The 25539-nt window shown below is 46.2% G+C and overlaps 1 protein-coding gene across 41 annotated transcripts in view; it reads left to right on the forward strand.

The window, feature by feature from the left end:
• Positions 1-25539, forward strand: part of Mapkap1 (MAPK associated protein 1) — a 201073-nt gene that overhangs the window by 128694 nt on the left and 46840 nt on the right. For 28 of the 41 annotated variants that reach the window (XM_087651385.1, XM_087651396.1, XM_087651383.1 and 25 more), the window contains 1 exon segment: positions 16894-17001. The exons of the other annotated variants lie outside the window; for them this stretch is intronic. In XM_087651385.1, the coding sequence (XP_087507511.1) occupies positions 16894-17001 (108 nt within the window). 41 annotated transcript variants of the gene reach the window in all.

A 25539-nucleotide genomic window follows, 5' to 3' on the forward strand; every position in this document is an offset into this window, starting at 1 on the left:
GGAAAGAAGGTGGTAGGGTTGCTAGGTGCCTGTAAAATATTTAATCCATACAAAGGCCTAAGTGGAAGTCGTGTGTTGTCATCTCTGTCGTCATCACTCTTGGGCCTCGACTTCTCTGGAGGCCTTGTTTCCTTCCCATAGCCCGTACCTTCCTGTTCATCAGCTGAGTCTGTCGAGCTCTTAGCGTGATGTAGAAGGAGCCATCTTTGTGTGGCGCTTAAACTTGAGGCTGCTGGAAACACCATTTCCTCGAAACAGCTGCTTTTCCTAACAAGGATGCCCATGCCATGTAGCGGAGGATTGATATCCCAAGACTCCCTTGTCACACAGCTTTGTCATCAACTCCTGTGCCAGAGAGTGGAGGGAAAGCCAGCAAGCGGGTGCTGCCAAGGAACTTACTTACAAGTGGCATTTGCACGCTTCTGTGGTAGAGGGCTAGCACTTTCCAGAGTGTCTGCCGCTTCTCAGGAGCTGCTGCATGGAGAGGGTATCGTGAGTGACTGTAGAATTACTACAAGCAGAGAGGCTCAGGGTGCTGTGTCTGTCCCTGGGAAGAATGTGGGTCTTCCTCCACCCAGCACAGGCAGAAGATCCTTTCTGTAGGAATGCCAGCCTTCTGTGGCTCCTGTTGCCAGCTGGAAGAATTCTTCCTCTGCCAAGACTGAGCTTAGCTACTTTTTTTATGTGCTACTGAGGTTGCATAAACCAGTCCTTTCCAAGAGTTAGCCCACCCCAGCAGACCTCTCCAGGACCAGCCAAGCATCCTCCACCCTCACCCCTCCACTGCTTGCAGAGGCTGACACAAGAGCCATTTTCCCCATAAGCAGTTTAGAAGGAAGTTTCCAGCAGCTGCAATATGACAGCAGAGTTCTTCCTTTTCAGTCAGTTGCAGATAGAAGAGCTTTCTACTGTTACCTATAATGGCTGTGGGCATATTGTGAAAGAGAAGCAGGAATCCCAACACTTGAGAGGGGGGAGCAACAGGATGAGGACTTCGGAGCTAACCTGGGCTCCATGAGTCTCAGAAACCCAGGCAAGAGCTAGTCAATGGGGCTTTCTTTTTCTGTCTAGAGACAAAGATAGCTTAAATTCAGGTCAGCGACATCAGCTTGCACTGAGGCATCTATCATCCACACCCGCCTCTGTGACTCCCTAGGTCACAGGATGAAGTGTGTGGGTGCTGTTGTGTTGTCAAACTAGTTTTCCACAGAGGAGCCAGTAAGGTGCAAGTGAAGCCCTAGTGCTGTAGACTGGAGTGGCCTCGGGGCTCTTCAGTACCCTAGAGACTGTCACCACTAAGTCAAAGAGACACCACACCACAGCAAAGCGTGAGTGTTCTGCCTTCTCCCCTGTACCACGTCTACTAGTGGAGCAATGTGAGTGAAGATGAAGTGGAGTGTAAGTAGAACAAGCTGAAGGGGCACACAGATCTTTGGAGCATCAGGTGTCGGAAGCATCCTCAGTACTCGGCAAGTATTCCAGCAGTTTCTGCTGTGCTGGGCAGCACGTGTGGAAGACAGTCCAGTGGGAAGAAGGGAGTAAAGCAGCAAGGTGTAAGGACAGTAGGTCTTGCTTCACAAGTCCTTCTGTGTTTCAACTGAGGGAACTTCCTGTCTCTAGAATCAGACGTGCCCTTACTTTCTCCTTGTTCCCATGAGCTTCCTGTCCTGTCCACCAGCACTGGCCAGGCAGCAGGAGCTAGGCAGACTCCCAAAGAGTGAGTGACTCCACCTGGCTCAGCAGTGGCTGGGAAGGTGGTCAGGTCTTGCTTCAACCTTGCAGCAGAAAACCTGGGACTGACCCCAGCCACATGGCAATCTCCCCAGCTGTTGGTGACTTACCTTTCTGAAGACAAGTATGATCAGCTCCTTTTCCCTTGGAAGAGGGATGTTGAACTTAGGTAAATTAACTGTATAAAACGAACAATAATGATTTCCTTTTGGTTTGCCAGAACTATTCCTGGCCCAGAGGTAGTGGCTGATGATTTTATAAAATCAACTAAAAAACTGTCTCATGACCTGCAACCTCTTCGCTGGCTGCTGGTCCAGGCCACCATCGTTTTAAAGATTTTATTTATCTTATTATGTATGTGAGTATACGGTCTCCATCCTCAGACGCACCAGAAGAGGGCATCGGATCCCATTACAGATGGTTGTGAGTCACCATGTGGTTGCTGGGATTTGAACTCAGGACTTCTGGAAGAGCAGCCAGTGCTCTTAACCCCTGAGCCACCTCTCCAGCCCATCAGGACACTATCTTTCTTAGGAACAATTCATGGCATTTTCATTGTGAGAGACTAAGCTTTTTCAGAGTTGAACTTTTAAATGGACACTTAAATATCTTCGAATCAAAAGGCTATACATATCAGCATTGCCACCTAGCTCTCATGACAAAAAAAATATATGTATATATTATATGTGTGTGTAAATTTACATATATACATATACATATATATGTCTCTCAAGCATCATCAGGAGCCAGAGCAGCATGCCACAGCCAGGCAGTTGTTGCAGGAGAAGGAATCACTGTGTATAACATGTACAGAAGAAATGCACAACCGACTCATGTTCTAAAGGTGTGAGGGGGGCCGGGGCACATTCTGTGCTCCTCTTCCTCTATACTGATAGATATTGATCTAGATGATCACTTTTTAAAATCACCTAGTAAAGTACTAATAGAAAATCTGAAAGTGTCTACCAGAAGAAATACCTTAAAACTTAAATTAACTTCCTGTGAGGTGGGACTTGGAATGGTAGTGGTCACTGTGCTTTGTCCTAGGACTTGGGCTTGTTTATTTCCAAATTGTGCATGGCCTTCGATGAAAGTAAAAATAAAGCTTCCTTTCAAATTCGGCACTTCAGAAAGATTTCTCCTTTTTCTCCTTGTTTGGACGTTCTCTATTTGGAAACTTCATTTCCCCTAAAAGCTACCGTCCATTTTATCGGTTAGATGTCAGGTTTCTCTGAGAACATCATTAAATAGTTGCTTCCTGTCATAAACATTTCCAGACTCCATGAGAGCAAATGCTATGTGAGCATGGCCGTCGAGCTGTGACTTGGCCACATTGCATCTCTGTGACTTGGATTTTCCGTGGGTTAAAGCACAAGCTATTAGCCTAATACTTGTTCCCGTTCTAAGAATGACTAATACTTCTAAGAGAAATGGAAACAGCTGCTTTTCCATAGCATTCGAGTCCTGAACAGCTGTCACATGTATTTCTTGACATCTTTTTTCCCTTTAGAACTAGGACAGAAATGAGTTTACTGGATCCACTGATCCAGCTCATCGTTCCATGTAACTTCTGTGGGGAGAAGGCGTACAAGTCCTGTGGAGATAGAGCGTAGCTATCCCACGGTGCCTGGACGTACTTTGAATGAAAACCCTATGGTGAAAATCTCTGTACCAAGAGCTGCACTGCTGCCTTTGCCAAGGAGCCTGAGCCCCAGCAGGCACCCATTGCTGAAGACATTGTGGAATATGCTCCCTGTCTCCTGAGAGCCGCAGTGCTGCCTGTCTGCAGCTTTGATGTGTGTTGAGGGTCACCACCGAGGCAGGAGAGGTTCTTCCTTGGCATAAAGCTGTTATTCTGCCCATGGGGTGACCTTGGTCAGGCCTTTCTACTCTGAGCACTTTAGCCTCTTCAGTAAAATATGGTCTGGGCTACACAGTAGGCCACTGCTTTAACTTCAGAGTAATAAGTCCTGCCCTTTAGAAGGGCCCCCTGGCTCCACTCTCATCCTTCCCTGTAGCTCCTTGGTGTCCTAGCCTGCATGCCTGTATTTCTCTCACATGTATCTTCTCCGCGGCATTACAAGGTCCATACCGTGCTCCCCTCACCTCGCCATGTGTCCATCCTCTTAGTCTCAAGTGAGTCCCAATCCCATTCACGTTCTGTGCTACAGCATTGGTTTCAGGTCCTATTTTGGTTTTGTCTATGTGTTTGATGGCTGTGACTACTTTGAGGCCTGGGAGACTAACTGCTAAGGGGTCTTGGCTCGACTTAAATCCCTAGGAGGTCCAACTGAAAACATGGGCCTTTGTCTCCCCAGCTGCTCACTTGAGCTTGTCCAGAGCTGTGAGACCCTTGTCAGAGCAGCAGTGAGAACACAGGAGTGCGCGTGTTGGCCAGACCTGCATTCCTCTGGAGCACCCTGATAAGCAAAAGGGTTAAAAGCAGGAGAAACTTTCATTATAAATTTTCTTTTCAGCAGGACTTCCCAGGGAACATCTGACATGAACTGAGAAGAGATGCTGATTGGCCTGGGAGTCAGCTGAAGGAGACAGGAACTGCAGTGGAAGCTGCTGGATTTACTGTTATTAGCAAGGCAAATGGAAAGCCAGCAGGGCAGCCAGCTCCTAGACAATAGATGAAATCAGAGAGAAAGCTCCCAGAAAGGAGCTGGCATGACAGCCATGACCCCTCAGCTGCCATTTTTCTATCACTCTAGCACACAGGAAAAGCATGCTTAAACCTTTAGTTATGTCACAGTTAGCTTAAAATACAACAGGATGTGTAATTTCTCTTTTCACCTGTTTGCTCTCCTGAGAGCAAGGCACAACAGAGTGTGCTGAACTCCTCTTCACTGATGCCAGGTTGAGTCCTGTACCTGTGTTTGAGCCTCATTTAACTCTTGCAGCAACTACTTGAGTCAGTGTGGCTCCTATCCCCAGCTTAGAGACAGGGAGCTGGGGCTTAGACCGAGCATTAAAGGCTGCCCGATTTAGTGGGAATGGGAAGTACTGTAGCCAGAGGCCATTTGGCTGTTGGGAAGAGCTGCTCAGGGTCTCAGCCATTCAAGGACTACTTAAGCTAACGGACTTCCTGGCTTATAACAGGCTGCACTTGCTACATGTTTGTTGAAGAAAGATGGGGCAGGCAGAAAGGAGCCCTGCTGTCAGGTGGGGCTGATGTTTTAGAAGTCTGTAGGGGAGGATGGTGTATTCTGGCACCAGAACCAATAAAGTACGTAATGTTTAGCATCCAGGGATAATTGCACAGAGAGCCACATGCTAATGCAGAGCTGAGCCACAGAAGCAAGCAGTAAGCAAAGGTCTCATCATCAGAATCACCTCCCAAAAATGCCATTAAAAATGATTCTTGGGGACCTACATGGTATAATAACTTTTCTCATGAAATTTCATACAGTTAACTTTTTATTCTCTCATATTAGAACAGATGAAAGCTAGGAATGAGTAATTACAAAAAGTGAAATCAAACTTAGCCAGCAAGATGCTCGGAGTAGAAAATGAGCTGGAAGACTAAGGTGCCACCATCTGCCCAGTTAGCTCAGTCAGTCGTTCATCACACATTGACCAACTTGCATCATTTCAAAGATGAATAAGCCAGTCATTTGTTGAGCTGTTGAGAATCATGGCAAGTGGAATTCCATATATTATTTACATTGCTTTCCTGGTCAGGACGTTCCCTCTCCTTTCCTCCATTCTTAACTGACAAGTACAGTCGAGTTCACGTTTATGCACAGAAGATCCAGGCGTGCAGAAGATAGGACAGGATTTCAGAGAAGCACACTGAAAGCATGCTGAGAGCTGAGCAGGGCACCTGGCCCCTGAGGCCAGGGCCATTACCTTAGTGATGTGAGAAGGCCAAGTCAGGTTGTTAAAAATGAAACTTGCTTTTGGCCCCTGGGGATTGGATTGTAGAAATCTTGCTTGGAGCAGCCCCTGCAGTGGCAGGAAATGTGCCATAACCTGCCTGTTGTGGGAAAGCATGGAGGATCCTCTAGGGACCTGCAAGGATCTGCTCCTTACGGGTACACATTCAGTGATGAACCCAAAGGAAGCTCATGGACATGTGACTGAGGACTTGGAGCACAGGTGCTGGGTGAAGGAGTAATAATACAGGGACACAGACAAGGACCCATGACGAGTACAGTGAACTACAGGGGGACCAGTGTGGTGACTTCTAGAACACTGAGCAGGAAATGAGAACAGAGGGGGTGCCCAGGGAGAAGCCCTAGAGGAAACCTTCAGAGTTTGCCTCTAGGGAGCACCTCTGTCAGGTGGGTGAAGAAAGAATGACAAGGCCATTAGGTGCTGATGGTCTGCATACACGGAGCTTTGGCAAGTGGGTAGAGTCAGCAGAGCCTAGGCACTAAGAACGGCACCAGGAGGAAGATGGAGTGCCCTGTGCACCCTGAAGTCCCTAGAGATAGATGTAGTCTTTTCTTCTTATCTGCAGTGACTAGTTTGAGGCATGGCAACCGTGTTGAGAACAGCTGAGTAAATTCACTGGTAGGAGTACTAGCAGGCCTGAGCCAACAGCCATTGTCTGTGCTGTTTGCAGACTACTGTCTCTGATACCTGCTGCCATCACCCTCCTTTTCCAGAGTAGAGACTGAACTGCTGAGAGGATGTGCCATGCTTTATCCAGTCTCTGGCCTCCATGGGTGTGAAGGGAGCCTTCAGATTCCCAGGAATCAGCACAGTCCAGTGACTGTAAACAGTTGGCTCTGTGCAGCTCCTCACTGGCCCTGGCAGAGAGCCGCAGAGGCATGGTCTCCCTTTTTGTTTGTTTCTTTTCCTTTTGTCCTTAGGTGCTTGTGACTAAACTCACTAATTTCACTGCCTGTCAGCGCTGTGTTAAGGAAAATGGGTTTGAGTACTGGACTAGATGTCAGAAACCTTTGCTATCACGGGAACTTCTGTCACTCTGGATTTACTATCTGTTCCCCACAGCTGAATTCCTCAGCAGTGTGATTTAGCACCCTGGCTCCCCATCAACCAGTTTTGGCATTTATTTGAATGCATTACCCCACTGGTTTCCATAAACTATTTTACAATTGTTTAAAATAAATGACTGTTTATTTCCACAGAAACCATCTGTATTTCTTTAACAGAGCAACAGATAACTGTATGTAAAATTTGGTAATGTCACAGCAACTCAAGTTAAGAGAAACATACTGGGTTGAAAAATTAGATGCTTAGGGACAGTGTTAAAGGTTTCCATCCTCTAATAAGCAACTTCTGAATCCTAAAGAGGAAAAGAATATTTCTTTTATTCCAAGTAATCTCAGACCTTCTGACTCCAAAGAGAACATTTACCTACCATTTATCTATCTGAGACAAGATGTAGGCAGTGAGCTCTCCTCACCCTTCTAGCAAATTCCCTGCCTGTTTTGATGGTAGAAAGCCTCTGCCCAGTGGCTTCTAGCGTCTCAGTTTTGAAGTTTCTAGTTGTCCAACCTCAGGTTCTGACCTACACTGACTTCTTGCGTCCCCAGGAGGCAGAGTTGGGGCACTGTTAGGAGCCTCCCATCATTGGGTATCAGATACAGACAGAGCCCCACTCTGGAGGAAGAGGTGGTTGAGAGGACTAACTAGGCAGGTAGCACCAGGCAGGCAGCACATCCTAGACACGCCTGCGTGCTAAGACTGCCTAGCAGTGCAGGCTGCTGACCTGCTTCTCATCCCAACCAGCGAACACCTAGAACAGGAAGTGCTTCATTCGGGCTGCTCTAGAGGGCACAGAGGCCATTTAGGCAGAGTTTGACTCTTAAAGAAGGAGAATGTTTAGAGAGAGAAAGAGCTGAGAGACTAGTGGGACCAGTAGGCAGAGGCCCAAGGGGCTGCAGTCTTTGTCTGGATTACCACATCAGTGTAAGAGAAGGTGAGGAAGCTGGGATGGGCCTCCAGAGGTCCCAGCTACTGCTGGGGAGCTAAAGATAGAGAAGCAAACCAGGAGTTTGGATGTAGCTCGAACTGTGCCTCAGACAGAGTGTCAAGGCTTTCTGTTTATTCTTGAAACAGCCTAGAAAGTTAGATAACTTACCTAAGGTTACACAGCTAGTAAGTGATAAGGCTGTAAATCAGGCCCAAACAAGGGGTGCTTAGATACTCACCATGCATGATCCTTCCAAATGCTGAGATTACAGACATGCACATCTGGGTTTTTGTTTGTTTGTTTTTTTAATTTGCTCATTTAGGACTCTTCCCATGTCTTACCACCCTAGTTTTTTATAATAGCTATCTAACATCCCAGTGTACAATATACTATAATTTACTAGTGGCTTTCCACTGGTGACTTAAGCCGTACAGTTTTCAGTATTAAAATGGTGATATGCGGGGTTGGGGATTTAGCTCAGTGGTAGAGCGTTTGCCTAGCAAGCACAAGGCCCTGGGTTCGGTCCTCAGCTCCGGGGGGGGGGAGGGGGGGGGAAATGGTGATATGGTAAATGTCTTAAGTATAGGTCATTGTATAGTTGGACTAGTATTTCTTTTTTTCTTTTTTTTTTTTTTCTTTTTTTTTTTTTTTTGGTTCTTTTTTTCGGAGCTAGGGACCGAACCCAGGGCCTTGCGCTTCCTAGGTAAGCGCTCTACCACTGAGCTAAATCCCCAGCCCCTGGACTAGTATTTCTTAATACGGCCCACAGCAGTGGACATGGAGTTGTAGGATCTGAAGTTCACTTTGGTGAAGCCATTCTAGTGAACAGAGTCCTGCAAGAGCTGAGGTTTTAAGTCCCATCTCACCTCAAGGAGTGCCCTCTGTCAAGGGGAGGTCACAGATATGAAAGGTGCTCCTGCTCAGCTTTGTGGATGCTCAGGAAGCAGGGTCCCAGGAAGGCGGCCTGCAGGAACGCTGAGCTCAGAGAGTTAAGCAGAGGCTGCTGAGAGGAGGGTGCAGGCAAGGTGTGCTCTCTGCCAGCCCAGCCCTGTAGCTGGTGTTCAAGAAGAAATTTGTTCTGAAGAGTTATGATGTTCCTGCATTTTCTCCTACACAAAGGAGGAGATCCTGGCTGCACGCCCTTTCCTTTCCTTGCCTTGGCACTCTCTGATTGATGATTGGAAATGATGGCAATACATAAACTATTTTTCTTTTTATTTTATGACCTGGTAATAGCAGTAACATATTTCCAGTAAATGTTTTCTATCGCAATAAAAAAGTTGTAACAAGACTAGAAATGGGTATAGTTAAACCCTAAAGAAATCACACTTTCAGAACTGTGGATTGAGGCAGTAACTCTGTAAATCATTTAATGTACGAAAAGAGCTCCCCTTAAAAAAAAAAAAAAAAAAAAAAAAACCACAGGGCCAGCTGGTTGTGGTTAAGTGCCTGCTGGAGTCTTGAGTTTGACCCCCTAAGATAGCTGCCCACTCTGGCTTCCCACTCCCACCTAACTGCTTTATCCATTTCTGAGCTCAATGATGAATTGTTTTTTGTTTGTTTTAATCCAAAAAATCAAAACTAATATGGGCTATAGCCTAGAGGTTAGACCACAGGCCCTGCTCAGACATCTTTCTCAACCTGATCTCACCTCAGGCTTGCTGGTCACTCCGTGTTGTCTTTCTCTCTCTGCAGCAGAGATGGTAACAGGGGCCAGCCTTGTAGTGTTGGCTAAGATTCCAGAACCTCTCAGGTGTTGGCCACGGCCACTGTTAGGCCCTAGGGATGAAGTGAGACTTGACTTGTTCTCAAAAAGAACAGCTTGATAATTTTGTCAGATTTGTCCAGCAGTGTGTTAACTTTTATGACGCCCTAGTTTGTGGCAGGCATTGTGTTACACATATCTTAGATTACTGCATGCTACTCTAGACCAACTTGCTTCCTCAGTGTCAGACATTTGAAACGCACATTTTAATGCCAGGCCCCTTCCACCTCCACCTCAGGAGTTAGAAGCTCACAGAGGCTGGGAAACAGCACACAGAAGTAGGTGATAAAGCCCACCGAGAGCCTGTGCTCCCAGAATCCAAAAGAGCAGCGTTTGTGGGCAAAACAAGCCACCCCTCCTCCTTGGTTAGGTTGTGTTCCTCTCCAAAGAATGAAAGACTAGTGTTTGTGTCCTGGGTGTGCTCTAAAAACTAGACATCTGCCAGCCTTTGTCTTTAATTTCTGGTTCTAGCTGACACTTTCATTAATGGTCTAGTGCAAGCTTTCTGTCGACTAGAAGACTACTGTGTAAAAGTGGTTTTGCTGTCCTATCAATAATGGTCATAATTTCCCCAATACTCTCATCAGCAGTGAATTGAGTCTTGCAGCAAAGAAATGGAAACCCCAGTGCAGTGGTTGAAAGTGATTTGTCTTGTAGACGGCATCTTCTTTCAGTAAAATCAGGTCAGTGTGGCGCTGCTGGGCCAGATGTAGGCCTGAGACAAATGAGTTGGAGGAAATTGATCATTTGAATCCTTGTGTTGTTTTTAGCTATAGTGACTTTTTCATATCTCCCTCTCTTTATTTCCATCTTTAATAAGCTTTAACTGGTGTGCTCATCGGGCAAATTAAATGTCTCCTCTGTTTGAGGCGGGCCTTAGATGAGGAAAGAGTGCTCTGCCCACCTGCAGGCTTGGCCTTCCGGTCACAGACTTGGGGTGTGTGGTCCATCCAGCAGTGGTGTTTATGCCTGTACCCTTTCCCCTGCGCACCCTGGCCAGCTCCGGCTGGGGTTTGTTTATCACACAGACTGGCCCCTTGACCAGCCGGCTCCTCACTGCTATTGAAAGTTAATGGGGGCACAATTGCATTCCCAAACATTTGAACCTGAAGTGGCCAGGGCCGAACTCAGTTGATCTCTGGTGATCGGTTCAATTTAGTTACGATTTTTTGCCATTAGACTAGGGCTGAATGATGGTGATTTGGTTGAGGCCAAATGTCTGAAGAAAATTGGCTCTCTGATAAGAGTGCTGTTATCAGAGGGGGCTACCTTCTCATTTACATTTAGATGAGTATTGATTATTTATTTACTCAGAGAAGTGAGATTCGTTTCCAATCTTATCTCTCTCGTCTCTGCTTGTCAGCAGAAAGAGAGCTAGAGCTCCTGACATCAGGCCAAGATAACAACACTTTGTAGCAAAGATAAAAGTTGGAATGGGCCTTTTTCTAGTCTTGACTGAAAGGATAAGTTTTAAAAATTAGAACTGATGGGTCGTGCTTTCAAAACCTTTCCTGAAGGTTCTGCAGTTTAACTAGGCAGGAGAATTGGATGATTGGAACAGCTCTGGCCTTTCTTCTTTTGTAATAGGAATTGTGTTTAATTTGATTATATTGGGCTGTTTCACCAAGAACAAATTGTGTATTGGCTCAGAAGGGGCTAAAGTGTGACCTCATTGCCTTGTCAGCTTGTTCGTATTTCATCATCTAAATTCCACATTTTCCAGTCTGAGCTACAGTGGTCATCACTTGAATGGAGTCCTGTGCTTACATTAAGTCAAAGGAAGGATGAGAGCTGCCCCCCAGAGGAAGAGCTTTGGGATGGCTGGTGCTGTGTCTGCACTCCAATGTAGATCCTACTGGCTTGTTAGCGACAGCTTTAGCTGTGCAAGCCTCTCGGGATTGAGCTGAGCAGATAGTTTTGCATGGTGGCCTTTCTCCACCGGTCTCTTCTAGCCCATGTATAGTGTTACCAGGGGAATCTCTCCAAATAGATGGCTGAGTCACCCTACACTGCCCTGGTAGTGTCTGTTGCTGTAAGAGAGCCTCAGATCTGGACCAGTGGTCTGCCCAGTTCTACATGTGTCCCCAGGCTGTTATGGCTTCTTCCACATTGGATTTCCTAGGGTCTGCACACTTTCAGGACTCCAAAGAAATTTGCTTCTTCAACCTTACCCCACGCTTCTTAATCCTCCCTGGAGGCCCAGATCAGATGTTCTCCCCACAGGGAAGAGCAATGACCTGGGTTGACCCCACTTCTGATCCCACAGCACCTTGTCACTCACTGCCTTTGATAAGAGCAGCCGTTGTTCTGGAATTCAGCTGCTGAAGTGTCAGTGCCTGCCCAACCTCCCTGTGGGGTGGGATGGACTATTGATTACTCATCTTGACTCCAAGCTTGCCACATCATTGATGCTCAGAGAACGTTAGGTGGCCATGGATGGTCTTTGCACATAGCCTTTGATTTCTGTGCTGTCGTGGCTTATTGTGTGAATTCTGGCATTTATTCATTTTCAAACCATATGTAGGAACCGAGAGGCCAGGAAACTAGGAGTCCTGGCTACTGAGCAAGTCTCTAATCTTAAATGCTGTCATGTCAAAGCAAGGTTTTTAAAAAGAACTACATACCCTATCCCCCCCACACACACAGACTTGGTCTGCCACGAGAGACATCTGCATTGTCCACCTGTGATGTGTTAGTATGTCGGGCCCCATGGCTAGGGATCTGCTAGGGACCACATTTCTGGTTCAGCATTAGTAACAATAGCTCTATTGCCCGAGCATATTGCCTCACTTCATCCTCACAGCAGACTTCTGAGGAAAGTTCTGGTGGACCCATTTTACAGATGATTAAGTAGTGTACCAGAATGTACAGCTGACAGTACGTCTTGTTTTGAAGTGCAAATACCTCCCTTCTAGTCCTCCCTCAAGGTCCAGCCTTGCCTCTTAGCTAATTCTTAGCTTTTTCTGACTACAAGAAACTCTTTAAGGTGGTGACTGGGACATAGTTGACCCGAAGCACAAGCCCTGGCCGGTCCTTTCCCTCCCTTTGACAAGTCTACTGTGTGAAAAGAGAAGAATACAGGCCAGATGACAAGGTGTCCTAAGTCACAGCAGTCATAGTCCACCCTTGGTGCTACGTTTTCTAATGGACAAAGGGAAAAGAGACAAGGTAGATGTTGGTGACAGGTTTTTGCAAAGTTTGTGACAATACAAAAGCAACCAGGTGTTTTGAGAAAGTCTCACCTTCCATAACACCAAGGTCTTCAGAAAAAAAGACACAAACCAATAGGCCACAGGACAGCTTCCCCGTCTTCAGACTGGAATCGGAGCTTGCTTCCATTGGGTGTCCTCTCCAGCCGAGCCTCAGCTGTCATGGAACCATGTGCTAAAATTTACCATTCATGTTTCAGTGAAGAGCCAGAGAATTCAAGGAAGCCACACTGAACATGTATCCCCAGCTGACAGATTGCACAGATTTTCTTTGAAACTTATATGCTAGGATGTTTGCCTTGGGTTCCTAAAACCCCGCCTGTACCCTGTATTGGAATTTTCTCTATGTGCCAGAGACGTATTTTGTTCCCAGACCATTCTGTGCTGTAGCACTGCAAACAATAAATACGTCACAGGGATGCCCAGCCAGGTTCTTGTCACTGCAAAGTGACTGCTTCCCAGAACCTTCTCTGTGCTCCCTTTGCTATGCACCAGAGGGCAGGTAGCTTCAAGCAAAACTGTGACATTTTAAAACCTTTTTTGCAAAGGTCGGACACTGCTTTGAGAGCTGTGTACTGTTGGGTGTGAAATCCTCTTCTGTTTCGTGAAATCATGTCCTTGGCAACAGCGCATTCGTCGAAGCTGACCTCGCTCGCAGCTTGTCGTTTTTGAATGGCTTTCTAGTTGTTTTCCTCCCATGCCAGCTCTCTTGAAGTCAGTCACACAGTTGATGGAGATGTCATCTGGCAGAGGGGGTGCTGGTCATGCTAATCTGGATTATTATTTACTAAGAGTTCGGTGTGTCATCGTGGCATAGAGAGCATGACCTCAGCAGCACAGGTCCTAGTCCCACTGCTCCCCAAGGGCCATGGAACAGATTCTCAGCTCTTAGTCCCAGCTGATCTCTTAAATGGGGTTTGCTCTTTACTTCTCAAGGTATCCGTAGGAAAGGCCGCTGAGTCCTTGGGGCAAAGTAGTCCTTGGAGTGAAGGTGGGTGATCAGTTACTACCCTTCACTCCGACTGTCATAGAACACCATGGCCAGAAACAGATTAAAGAAGGAAGTGCATTTTGGCTCGTGGTTCCTAAGGGCGAGTGTTAATAGTGTCAGGAAAGGCATGGCAGCAGGAGCAGGAAGCTAAGAGATCACATCTCAGTGGCACATAGGAAACAGAGAAGGAACTGGAAATGGGATAAAGCTATAAATTCTCAAAGCCCATCCGTAGCAATGTACTTCCCACAGGAAGGCTCCACACCCTGAAAGTTATGTAGCTTTCCCAAGCAGAGCCACTAACTGGGTACAACGTGTTCACATACATGAACCAATGGGGAGCATGTCTTATTCAAACCCCACAGTCAGCCTGCCAGACAACATACAACCCTTGGCCCAGGGACTCCTCAGACAGCCCTCTGAGGTTGGTGCCATTGTCCCCGTATAACAAATGGAGAAACAGAGAGTTGGCAATGTCATAAACTAAATGGCTCAGCCAGAATGTGGACCAAGGTAATTGGGCCCAGCCTAGGCTGTCTTGCCTCTCACTTGGGTCAAGCATGTTCTCTTTATATGCAAGCTATTGGCATGTGACTTTTTCTGGGATTGTGTCTGAAAGTCTTCCTCTGCAAGATCTCTTATCCAATTTCCTAGTAGTTTGGGTCTTGAGTCACATCTTCAGCAAAAGAACCTTACCTTCCCCAAAGCCAAGACCCATTAGCTCTCACCATGTTCAGAGATGGTTTGCTGCTTGTTCCTTCCTAGGGAACAGTAAGGGCACACAGAGCAATAGCAACCCAGAGTGGACTTCACCTCCAGACAAACTGAGATCGTCAGGAGAGTTCTTAAGAGAGGTGGTGTGGGCAAGGTGGCCCTTCACCTGATGGCAGAAACAGGTCCAGCATGAAAAATCCAAAACCCCAAAAAGATCTTGGGCCTTATCCCCTCTTTGTACTTCTTGCCTTGGAATCTTGCAGGTTCATCCTGAGGTCCCTTCTGTGAAGTGGGCCGCTGAGTCTACCTTGCAGGAGCCAGTGGGAGCAGAGTGTGAGTGCTTGGCACACGTTAGGCTGGTGGTGGAGACAAGAGAGTCCTCGAAGGCACGCGCTACTTTAATAGACCGGGACAGATGGCCCATCAGAGTGCAGCCCGTCAGAGTGCAGCCTATCAGAGTGCAGGGAGTTGGTTGGTTTCAGAGTAAAGGCCCTTAGCTCCCCTGACTTCCCTGATCTCTGCTTCCCAGGAAATTTCCGAGACTGGGAATTTAAACAAACAAACAAAAGGAGCAAAGGAAAGCAACCTGAAGTTTCCTCTGTGGCAGCCAGGCCTTGGTTCCCAGTGGCCACAAAAGGAGAGAGAGACAGGCATTCAGGCCATCTTCCAGCTTGAGAAGCCCAGCACCCAGGGAACCCTCAGAGTGCCCATGCCAGGGCACAAGGTGACTTAGAATGAAACTTCATAAACAGATCTGATTCAATTAAATTATTATATGTGAAAAGCTCTTCCAAGTGTCATACTTTGTGATGTTAAAAAAACACATAGTAAGACATTGGAAACATTTTAGGTATATGCAACATTTTAAATTATAAATATTGCCTTTATTATATGGAAATTTGAAAAATACAGGAAAACACAAAGGAAAAGGAAAAGCATGCATAATCCCATTATTGTAATGTAACTACAGTTCACGTATGTGTGTGTATGTATGTATGCATGTATGCATGTATGTATATACATTTTTACAACTGTAGTTATCCAATAAAAATTGTGCCTCATGTTTTTAAAACTAGTATGCTATAAACATGTTTTATATTATTAAATGTCTTAGGATTACTTTTAATGTCTCAATAGTATTCCACCGTGTTTTATTTAGTAAGCTCTCTGATATCAAATCTAAGTTCTTCCCAAATTTTGAGTGCATCATAAAGCTATCAGATGTCAGTATCTTGGGCTGGGGGATTTCTTCCAGGACCTCCAGGGGCACCAGAATCTACAAGTGCTGTAGTGTTTGCATAGCACGCTCTCCCACAGACCCTGTTCTCTAGAGTACGTGTAGTGCTGGCACAGTGCAGACACTGTGTGGGGATGGTTACTGCACAGAAAATGAGGAATGATGAGAAATAGACATTATACTATAGACACAACTCTCCCCAAGTGTTTTCAGTCTGTATTGGTTGAATGCACACAGCATAGATACAGAGGGCTAATGTTATAGTTAAACTTTTTTACTTAGGCCCGACTCTAAATTTATATGCATGCCCCTGACATGTCGTGCCTCTGGAGGTGCTAGGAATAGAGGCTTAGGTTCTTCCGGGTCCCCTGCACCATGGTGCTGCTATCCTCAGCTCTCTCTCACACCTCCTTCTACCTGACCAAACACACCTTTCAGAGTCAGGTGATGAGAGTTTCTTGTGCCTCTCACCTTTTCAATAACCATGAGGTACAGTCTGAATCTGACCTTTTGACCCCGTAAGTGTTATTTGAGAACATCATTGCTATTTAGGTTGACAAAGAAATAATGAATAATTCTATGAAGTGTTCTGCCGCAACACTTAGGTACATGGGGTGGGTACGAGAATTCCTGGACACTAGAATACTGAAACCATGTCTCTATTGCTTCCCCAATATCTCAGTAAAAGCACCAACAACTAACTGACGGCTGCCACCTTTCCGTCACCAAACTCAGAGCATGGGATTTACTCTGTAACTTGGATGGTTTTTTATTTCTTTGACTTCTTGAACTATCGTGAAGTTCTGCACAGACCTGATTGCATTTGATTAGTGTGCCGTGGTGATCACGTGTCAGTACCTTGGCAGCAGAGCCCTCCTGAGAGCTGGTGGCTCCTAAGCTGATAGGGTGGGGGCTGCTTGTTTGTTTGTTTATTTGTTTGTTTGTTTGTTTGTTTGTTTGTTTGAGACAGGGTCTCACTATGTAGCCCAGGTCATCTTGGTCTCACTATGCACATTAGGAAACAGGTCCAGAGAGGAAGGTAACCTGTTTCATATCAAAAATGACACACCAGAAGAAGGTATCAGATCCCATTACAGATGGTCGTGAGCCACCATGTAGTTGCTGGGAATTGAACTCAGGTCCTCTGGAAGAGCAGTCAGTGCTCTTAACCACTGAGCCCTGACACAAATATCTTACCTGGTATGGGAAGAGCCAGTTTCTACCATCTTGGATAGCTATACCCTTGGGACAGACATTACTGTTTTCCTTTGGCTTTCCGCAGTGTGTGGTAATTTCTGAGTGTTATATTCACCATTTCAGACATCCCCCCCTCCTCCTGCCCCTTTGATCTTCCAGGCCCTCAGTACCGCCTGGAGAAGCAGAGCGAGCCTAACATCGGTGTGGACCTGGAGAGCACGCTGGAGAGCCAGAATGCCTGGGAGTTCTGCCTGGTTCGCGAGAACAGTACGTTGGCTGCCTGCCTCGCTCGCTCGCTCGCTCGCTCTGTGCCACTTTGTCTGTTGCAGACATGCTTAGGAGTGATGTGTGTGAGAGCATTTGCTGGTCTAGCTTCCCTACACAGATGAAAGTGACTGTTTGCCAGGGCAGACCACAGCCTTTGTGCTACAAGTGTGTCCCAAAGCAGAACGATAGATTCTGTGCTATTTTATACTCTGCATCCTGTTTAGCACTGTGTGATTAATATTTTGCTCTCGAACTACATCTTCCTAATTTTGGAACAACTCTGGAAACAGCTTAGAAACAAGAGGCCCTTTTTCAGGCAAAGGCTCTTCTGTGTATACAGCAGCAGGTCTGGTCAGTGTCAACTGCTTAGCATCTTGCTTTAGAGAAATTTAACCACTTGACTATTCTCGGCAGAAGGCGTCACCGTGACTGCAAGCGCCACTGTGAGAACTGAATGCCTTCTTGTCTCCAGCGTCTCTGAGTTGTGAGGTTCTCTACTAGGTGCTGAACAAGAGGAGATAAACTGCCCCCCAACCCCCCAGTCATGGTCCAGAGCTGCTCCTTCTGCCTGAAGTGCTCCTCCCTCTTTTTCACTAGCTCAGTCTCAGTTTAAACACCACATAGGTAGCTCTGCCATCCAAACCTCGTTCCTTCCTCACCCAGGCACCAGAATGCTACCACAGAGCATTCCAGTTTTTCTTGGTGGCATTATTTCTGTAATTTATTTTGCTCAGTAACTGGCTAATGTCTGCCTCCCCCATTGAACTATAGGGCTGCGGAGCATGCCTGACCATACTGTTTCCTCATTAACTCAGCAGCAGTCTGCTAAAGACTGCACCCTCTAGGGGCTCAAGGAAAACAGACTGGGTAAGTAACTGAATAAAAGACCTTTAGTCCTGCACTGCCTCTTAACTCAGACCAGAGCCCTTGGCTGCCTCTTCTGAACAACATACACACTTTCACCAAGAAGGGGAAGTGCATTTTTGTCATTCAAAACAAATTCTTAAAGATCAGGCTGATGGCCTTACCACCTGCAGCTGGTTGTAAGAATCCTATGCAAAACAGTATAAATTTAAAAATAATGGTGCCTAACTAAGTAGCCTAAAAACACTTTGGCAAGCAGTAAATATTTATAAATGCATGCTCCTATCAAGAGTCTAATTCTAATATACAAGTATTTTTATGCAAAATCTGATGTCTCCCCTTATCAAATAAAGCAGGTATCTCAGAAATATTTCTCCTGGACTAGGCATGGTACTGTGCACCTGTTACTAGCAGGTGAGAGGCTGAGGTAGGAGAGTCAGAAGTTCAAGATCATCACCAGCTACATGAGTCTAAGGCCAGCCTAAAGCCTCATCAGTGGGGAGAATCTGAGGGTGTTGTTGCCTTAGACGATGGTGACAGCAGCGGAATCTAGAGTATATGGTAGGTGGATATATCAAGAGGACTAAGAATGTTCTACACAAAATTTCCACTTTGGAGAATCTACCTTGAAAAAAGACCTAAAAAGCAGCGAAGATTTGTCTACACTGCTGTCTCTCGCAGTGTTATTTCTGCCTATCCCCGCGTGGAGATTTATGCAGTTTCTTGATATACTGACTGACCACAGTAACATCAGCCTGGGAATCAAGAAAAGGGAAAGAAAAAGCTGTGTGCATTTGGAAACTGAGACATAAGCTTCTGAGCCTGTGACTGAAAAAGCAATAGTAGTAGAAATTAGAAAATATTTTGATGAAATAATGACAATGCTGTATGTTAAAAATTATGGATGTTTTAGCCCTCAGATTGATGTGTTACAAAAGAAAAGTCATGAACTGAGCATTCAGCTTTAAAAAAATAGAAAAACAGAAACAAACAAAAAAGCTGAAGAGACTAAAAGGAGACAGCAAAGATCAGAAGGTGTTGAGCTAAAAGACTACAAAAGAACTCATAAAGTCAGGAAACCTCTTTCTAAATGGACTGAAGTTAAGGCAGAAAAATATCAGAGAAACATCGGTAGTAACCAGCATGAAAAGGAGACACACAACAGATCCTTCAGCCCTTAAACATATAGCAAGGGCTGTGCATATGTGTTTGTATGTGTAAATTCCCTTGCCAGTAGAGGGGCATGGGAAGCCAGTGCTTCACCCTACTGTCTTCTGCAGTCACTCTCCCTCACCTTTTGAAGCAAGGTCTCACTGAACCTGAACTTAGGGGTTTGACTGCCTGGCCCGCAAGGCCCAGGAACACACACACCCCACCTTCCACGCCACCCCCGCCCCCACCCCACTGCCACCTCCCATCTTTCAACCTTATGCTTACACAGCTGGCACTTTGCCCACTACAGCCATTCCCAGCCTATACAGGATTAATTGAAAAATTCCACTATGAAAAATTTGAAAATGTAGATGAAAAGAATGAGTTCCTGGAAAAGGTGGACATAATTAGCACAAAAAGAGAAGTAGATGTTCTGATGGACTTTGAAGCTTAATTAGTGATTGAAAAACCTTACACAGAGAGAGCTCAAGCAAGTGATGATGGGACACTTGAGAATAAACAAGCCCACCCACACCTGCCACTCCAGAGAGATTGCCCTGATGCTCATGGAAGAAATGAGACAAGCAAAACCTTGGTAATGACCACCACACAAGACAGAAACCTTTAGACCAGTTTTAGAATAAGAGATCCAAAAATTCCAAACAAATCGTTAACACACAAATCAACATACCAACATTTTATTAGAAGAATCACACTCCACCGTCAGGTTGGGTTTACTCCAGGGTGCAGAATTAGTTTAATACTAACCCACCTAGACCATGTCATTTGCTGCATAATGGTGGGAGAAAAGTAGATACACAATTTTATCTATCTGTATCCATCCATCCATCCATCCATCCATCCATCCATCTATGGTTTAAAAACAAAACCCCAGTCATCCCATTTTTACCAGTGAAGACCCAGGAGCCAGATGCTCATGTGACAGCCTGCTAGCTCAGAGAGGCAGAGAAAGTACCAGCTGACCTCCCTACTCCACCAGTGTTCCAGAAAGAAGAAGCCCTTTTTCTCCACTCTGTCTTCAATACCCTTCAATGCAGACATCTTACTTTGTGTTTGCTTAGAGTTCACTCCCTGTCAGCTGGGTTGCTTGCTTCCCCTCTTTGACCTATCATGACTTTATTTAACTCCTGGATTAAAGGTGTGTGCTAGGAGGGAGCCCTGCCACAGCAAGGTTATTTCAGTAAATAACACAGTCTTGGGGTTCACAGTGTGAGCAAATATCCTGCAACTATTTGTGTCTGTCTGTCTGTCTATCTACCTTTCTACTGATCTATCTATCTATCTATCTATCTATCTATCTATCTATCTATCTATCTATCTATCTATCATTTCTACCATTAAAAGTTGGGTTTAGGGACTGGAGAGATGCCTTACTAGATGAGAGTACTTGTTCTTGCAGAGGACCTGCAACCTCACGGCAGCCTGTAACTCCAGCCTCTAACCAGTGAGTGCACCTGAACACACATGTGTTTGTACACAATATACACACACACAAAGTAAGTTGTGCTTAGCAAGTTTGGCATGACATCAAAGGGAAGAGATGTCAGGGTCACTGTGGCACATGCAGATCTGTTCATACGTGTTCCGAAGTGTAAGAATTAAGCTTCACTTCTCCCATTCTCTTTTCCCAGAGATAACAGTGCCTTTCCAGGGATGGTCTGTGCACGTGCATATGCAAATGAGTAGCCATGTGCACATCCAAGTACACACATTCATAGTTGTATTCCTCTTTGCAAATAGAAGCGCACAGCTGACTTCTGCATTGCTGTGGTATCGTCTTAGTCACAGCTGCAGCTTCCCCTGCACTGATTGACACTCTCTGCCTGTGAGTTCATGTGTCTCTTAACTGTCGCTGTTACTTGGAAGCTTATTATGACTCAGACTGCTTTTGTTTCTAAGATGAGGCCCAGGTTTCTTGTATTGATAAGGGGAAAGTGCGAGGATTGGTGAGTAACGCTCAGCAGCTCTGCCCTAGCTCTTATCCCACAGCTAAGCAGAAACACTGGCCTCAGCTGTACAGCTTTCTCCTCCCGAAGGCTTTTCATGGCTTCCAGTTCTGGAGTTCTGAGTCAGAGCTACTAGGAGTGAGAAAAAAACCCATGTGTGTTTGAAAACGATAAAGGCTGAAAGCAGTCAGAGTTGGATGGACTATTTTGACTTAGTTGTATAAAATAGAAGCAAGGTATGAAAATAGTTAATATTTGTCATAGAAAAACGTTTTTAAAACTAACTAGCAATCCCAACTAAGAACCATATTTTTTTGTTCTTCTCTACTAGTCATCTGTTGTGAACTTAGATCAACACAACAATGTTTCAGAAATGGGGTTGGGTTGGGTTGGGTTGGGTTGGTTTTCACTGTTTTGGTATGCTTGTTCAGGCTGGGCACACCACCCTCAGAACCGTGCTCAAAGGGAGCCAAGTGGATTCCTGCTTTACAGCAGACTTGGAGGAGTGCTGTCCACTCCATGGCTTCCTGTGCATGCCAGTCACTACTCTGTGCACCAGTATCTGATTGGAACTGTGGACACTCTAGCTGCCTCCGTGTTGCTCTCAGCAGGAGTCATTGTGTTCTCATCTAAGGCTCCTAGGAGAGTGCCTGGTACATAGCATCAGGGGGTGTTGGCTTTAAGAGATCATGGTAGTGCAGCCATGGTGTAAAGCAGTGGCTGTAAAGTCGTAGGGCACAGGTATGTCAGTCTGGAAGCACAGAGCTATCAGAGCCTTTGCCAAGGTGGAGAGAGGAGGGAGGACCAAGAGAAATTAGAAGCAGGGTGCTTTCTGCTGCACCAGAATGAGGTTCGGTTTATAAGTAATGTCACTGGATTGAAAAGGCCATAACATAAATAGCAGCCGTTCAGTTTTTCTTCAGAGGAGTGGCTATGACATTTTTAGGCAGTCACACCCCATAGTTATGGAAGTCAGTTATGGAAGCCTACTGTTACAGATTCTTGCCCTGAGCATTCTCCAAGCTCTCCTGCAGACATCCTCGCTGTGAGGAGACTTTCCCCAAGTTAGGCAGCTAGAAACCATGTGGCACCAAAACCTGAAGTCGGCGCTCTTCCAGCGTCCACGCTAGATAACCTAAATCTCTGATCCTGAGAATGGTTGTGGAAGAGAGGAACTTGCGAATGAACTGATGCGACAGGTTTCTGCCTTGGGACTTAGAGCTCCCATTTGTGCTTGGAACCCGGCCTAGATAAGACTGAGATGAGCCAGAGTCCTTGAGCTTTCCAGTTTGGATCCTTGTCTCATAATCTACCACGTCCTTCAGCCAACTGTCTGCTGACGCTGGCAGCGAACCAGGAGGAAGCAGTGAGTGCACTCCACGGAGGTGAGAGCAGAAGACGCCCATTCTTGTTCAAGCTTCTGTATAAATCCTGGCACCAAACTGAACCCCAGTTTTCTCTTCTGCCACATGTGCTGGGTGACCTTTCACGCTGATCAGATGTAATTCTCATCCATGGCCTTAAAAGGAAGGAACAGTTTCATCGCTAGCTTTGAGATAGGAACTCTGAAATTCCTCCTCATTGGGGCCAAAATATGCCCAAGATTTACGTGGTTTTCGGGACTTCTAGAAACTGCTAAGCCCTGTGTCGTTATCACTCCCTAGGCTGCTATCATAACAGTTGAGCACTGCTTTATGGGTTGTCAGTAGAGCCAGGTTGACCCTAGGTGAAGCACGCACGGCCTCAGACATGAGCGGCGCCTCTCCTAGACTCAGTTTCCTATGAAGTATTCTGTGAGGATGGAGTGAGGCAGGGTCACACTTGTAACATTTTAGACAAGTGTGCTCACGGAGGGAGAAACTGAGGCTCTGAGAGACGGACTGGTTTGCTAGTGTTTCATGAATATTAATGAGGAACCTGGTAAACCCACTGTGTCTTCCTCCATTGACTCTTCTGAAATACTGAACCTCATTCCTCCACTTCTTAGCAGACGGTGCTGTGGAGAGAGACCCCAGTGGTATCAGTTCAACAGCCTACGGCAGGGATGTCGCGTCACTCAGAGCTTTCTGTCATTCCAGTAGCTTTCTGAGCTCCCTCCATTCAGGGTCACACGATGGATGGATAGTCCCCAGGTAGACTGTGGTGGACCAGATGATCTGCAGGACCAGCAGGGCCTCATTTAGTTGCCCCTGAAAACCTGGGAAAGCGACTTTTCTAAGCCATGGGACCCCTGGCTGCCACCTCCTGGACTCAGAGCCCCTCTTCCTCCTCCTCTGACTAGACTTAGTAGATTTGTCTGCTGCAGGCTTGTCTGCACCCCATCACCCTGAGCAGTGACCCTGAATACCGTCTCTCATCCCCCTGAGGGAGTGTGCACCCTCACTCATGCCCAGGAAAGGTGTCTTTACTAGAGCAGGTTTCTCCAGGGATAGATTTCACTCGCCTTCCTATCACCAGTGTGTTAGGAGGAAGAAAACTGAAGGGAAGCTGTTGACATCTTTGATGTGTTTCCAGACCCTTTGTGCTGCTTATTCGCAGCAGGCCCCTTCCTCCTCCCCTTGCTCTCTGCCTGGCCTGGAGACTCCTGGTGGTTTCTCTCTGCTCATGGAGGCTTCGCTTTCTTCTGTTACACATTACTAATCTCTCCAGTTTCTGTCATGTTAGTTGAAGGAAGGGCTTTAAAGCTCTTTCATTAGACCACAGCAGTACTCGTCAAATACAAAGGAAAATGTGATCATGCAAATAGGCTCTGTTTACAAGGAGCAGTGACTTGTGGCACCCGTGGTCCATATTTCAGGGTGACTTATTGCTGAAAGGCAGTTGCTTGTCTGGCTTGGGGGTAGGTGTTCTCTGTAAGGAATTTTCTACTTGGCGTTGCATAACAGTTCCTTGCACACGAACAGAATTTAAATGAAATGGAAGTGTTACTGCACAGTTCCTGTCCACCTCTTGCTGTCTGTTAGCAGGGGCCAGTTGGTCCTGTGTTGTGTGTAGGAGAAAAGGTAAGGTGTCTGGCATCGCTTCGTCATGTGGGCAAATCTGTGAACCTTGTTTCTCCATGTCACGGTGATCCCACCATGCAGTGTTGTTCTGAGTGTCAACTGTGGAAGCAAATGACACAATGCCTTAGAAGCTCATAATGAACCACGGTGTACCCCTGTGAGGGTGGCCATTACCAAACCCATGTCTCAGAGCCCTCCTAGTACCCTCTTAGCGCCTCCACAGTTCCCTTGGCAAAGGAGGAGTGGACCCCCTGGGGCTAAAAGCTGTGCTGACCTTGATAGGAAGCAAACCTGTGCCCTGTCCACAGGAGCTTTTTAAGTAATGAAAGCTCTCATTGTGCTACATGGGCTAAGAACTTCCACATGAATTGACTTTTTCTCTCTCCCCCTTTCTCAAACCCCCCCCTTCATTTTATCATTAGGTAGTAATTAGTATTCAAGGGAAATTGGTCTTAATATATTAAAATTGGTTAAGTGCATTTAGACCTGTACCACAGCCAATGTCTTATTGGAAAATGTAATTGGGGACTCTGTGTATGTAATTAATTGAATTACAATTAAGAACTTTCATTAAGCGATACACTGGTACATTAGAGCAGTAAGGAAACATGTTTGACGAGCCACAAACCCTGTCTGGGCTCTAAGTGAGGGCACAGAGCCTCACTCTCTTCCAGTCGGCTCCTGGCCCCAGAATGTGCCCCGCTGCCCCCAGTAATGGTTTTGGTAATACATCAGGTGACATTCCTGCAGTGGCTAGATGAGAGGTGGGTTTCCTCCAGTGGTGTGTTCTACTTCTTGATTTCCAGAATCAGGGAGAGAGCCACCTCGGTGTTGGTCAGATTTTCCTAGTCCATAGGTATTCTGCTGTGTAAACTGTCCAGTGTTCGCATCCAAGAAAACCCCACTACTATCCTCGTGTCCTGAGCAGAAGCAAAGACATCTTGAAGGAAGGAGGGATGGGAATTTTGCAGCCTAAGTTGCAAGCAAACCCATCATGAGCCCTGTGTCCCACCCTGAAAATGGTCACGCTCCAGCTCTCGAGGGCAGCTGTGTTCACATTGAATGTGTATTTGTTCATTTGTCCTTTACAGGCCAACATCATGTCTTAGTCAGGGTTTCTATTGCTGCAGTGAGACACCGTGACTAAGAGGCAAGCTGGGGAGAGAAGAGTTTATTCAGCTTATTACACATTCACATTGCTGTTCATCACCAAAGGAAGTCAGGGCAGGAACTCACACAGGGCAGGAGCCTGAAACTAATGCAGGGGCCATGGAGGGATGCTGCTTACTGGCTCGCTCAGAGATGGCATCACTCACAGCGGGCTGGGCCCTCCCTCCTTTGTCACTGAGAAAATGCCTTACAGCTGGATCTCAGGGAGGCCTTACCTCAACTGAGGCTCCTTTCTCTCTGATAACCCCAGCTTGTGTCAGGTTGACACAGAAAAGCAGCCAGTACACATTGGATCTCGGTTATGATCAGTGACAGCTTTAGGGTTGAAGAGTGGGTAGCAAAAACCTAGTTGTGATATAGGGTTGAAGAGTGGGTAGCAAAAA

The sequence above is a fragment of the Rattus norvegicus genome, chromosome 3, assembly GCF_021556685.1.
Source record: "Rattus norvegicus strain SHRSP/BbbUtx chromosome 3, alternate assembly SHRSP_T2T, whole genome shotgun sequence".
Classification (NCBI taxonomy): Eukaryota; Metazoa; Chordata; class Mammalia; order Rodentia; family Muridae; genus Rattus; species Rattus norvegicus.